This window comes from Prunus dulcis, chromosome 1 (genome assembly GCF_902201215.1).
Source record: "Prunus dulcis chromosome 1, ALMONDv2, whole genome shotgun sequence".
NCBI lineage: Eukaryota > Viridiplantae > Streptophyta > Magnoliopsida > Rosales > Rosaceae > Prunus > Prunus dulcis.
In genome coordinates, this window is record NC_047650.1 from 852,080 (window position 1) to 854,301 (window position 2,222).

The 2,222-nt window shown below is 37.2% G+C and overlaps 1 protein-coding gene across 1 annotated transcript; it reads left to right on the top strand.

The window, feature by feature from the left end:
• Positions 1 to 1,053: 1,053 nt before the first annotated feature.
• Positions 1,054 to 2,221, top strand: LOC117614101 (disease resistance protein RGA2-like; the record flags this gene model as incomplete). Its single annotated transcript, XM_034342794.1, has 1 exon — positions 1,054 to 2,221. A coding segment is annotated over exon 1 (1,038 nt), but the record flags the coding sequence as incomplete, so codon positions are not given.
• Position 2,222: the final 1 nt, after the last annotated feature.

Here is a 2,222-nt window from a genome sequence, read left to right on the forward strand (position 1 = left end):
GGGCTGGCCTGAGGTGGATTTCGGCCCGAGGGCTGTGATGTCATCGCTGACGCCAGGCTGGCGTCAGCCCTTCAGGTTTGAATTTTTTTTTACAGTTGGCGCGTGCATTGCACGCATCAATGTTTAAAAAAAATTCAAAGCTCGTGCTACAGTAGCCGCCAACGGCTAGCTTCCACGTGTCGGCATCTTGGCTCTCCGATCTTATTTTTTCCTTCAATCCAACGGCAGTCAATTTTTCTGCAATAAAAAATACAAAAAAAATACTGAATTTTTTATATATATAAATACCAACCAATACGCTTCACTTTTAACACCAAACCTTCATACATTTTCTTCTCCTTCTACTATTATTCACTTTCTACTCAATAGTTTTTTCACTTTCAAGTTGTATTTTTCTCTATCATATTATGGGTTCTTTTAGTGAAATTTGAATTTCAAAATGTATCTGAAATTTGACATTTGAAATTTATCTGAAATTTGAATTTTGAAATGTATATGAAATTTGAAATTTATCTGAAATTTGAAACTGAAAATCTTATCCGATATGAATAGTATTGACACGTAGGAACCCAAAAATCTTATCCGATATGAATAGTAGCTGCCCTAGGGCTCCCTTTGCGATGGCAAGGGGCTAACTGCTGGAAATGCTCTAAGCCCCATTACCTGTCGTCTAGCACTTGTACTTGGTTGAATTTTCTTAGCGAGTCCTTACTTAGTTAGGATTTTGGTTCCTTATTTCAATAGAATTTTGGTTACTTACAAATTATTATTTAGTCCTATTGTAATAAAGATTTACTTCCTATTATAATTTAGATATATTTCCTATTTTATTTAGGATTAACACATTTTTGTACTTATATAAATATCTCCATATCAAAGAAGAATAATAATATAAACATAGATGAACATATCTGAATATTTACCCTACTTTGTTTGAGAAATTTCACCTATCATAATGTAAGGCCAATATTGATGGCAAAGACGATATACCCATCACATTAAATGACTTGGAACTCTTGACACCAAAAAAAAAAAAAAAAAAAATGACTTGGAACTTTTTATTTCTATCAACGGAGGAGAGAGAAACACTCAAACACTGAAACACTGTACGTGCGTCTTCAATCATCTGGTTTCCTTAGCTATCTTTGCATTCTCTGCTCTCTCATCTCTGTCTCGCACGAGTATGGAAGCTGGAAAGGTGTTAGAAGTTCTCTATACTTTTCCTGTCGAGGGAATACTGAACAAGCTGGCTTCACTTGCTGCTCAAGAAATAAGCCTGTTCCGGGGATTCAAAAAGGAACTAACAAAACTTCGTCAATCATTACTCGAGATTCAAGATTTCTTAGGCGATGTTGCCCATCAGCCACAAGAACGAGGCAGGGCATTGAAGGACTGGGTGAGAAAACTGAAAGACATAGCTGATGATGCTGACAATGTCTTGGATGAAATCAACTATGAAGATCTTCGCAGGCAAGTAGAACTGTCAAACCAAAAGAGGAAAAAGGTACGCAACTTCCTTTCCAGCTCCAATCCCCATTTGTTTCGTCAAAAAATGGCACATAAAATCAAGAGCATCAACGCATCTTTTTTGGATCTCAAATATGAGGCATCTTTCATTGGACTAGTTTCCAAGAAAATAGATCGAACCCCTCCAGAAATTGGAGGGGCCAGAGAAACCGACTCAATCTTTGAGGAAGATGAAATCGTCGTTGGAAGGAATGAGGATCTGTCAAAGATAATTACAATCTTGACAGACTCCAACTTGGATCAAGAAAATCTTTCAGTAATGCCCATTGTCGGAATGGCAGGCCTGGGGAAGACAACTGTGGCTAGGTCACTATTCAATAAAGATTCTATTGGTGGACATTTTGAGAAGAAAATATGGGTGTGTGTATCTAACACTCTTGAGGTCAATTCGATTTTAAGTTGGATATTAGAATATCTTAACCCAACAAAGGCTGGGATACAACGCCTAGATGCATTGCTTAAAAACCTAGTACAAGAATTGGAAAAAAAGAGATATTTTCTTGTGCTTGATGATGTGTGGAACGAAGATCCTCAAAAATGGAGCAATTTGATGACTTGTTTGTCAAAACTTCGTAGTGCCCAGGGAAGCGTTGTTATAGTCACTACGCGCAGTGCCAGTGTTGCATCAATCACGAAAAAAGTAATTCCAATGTATGTTTTGAGAAGTCTATCTGTTGATGATTGTTGGGACATAT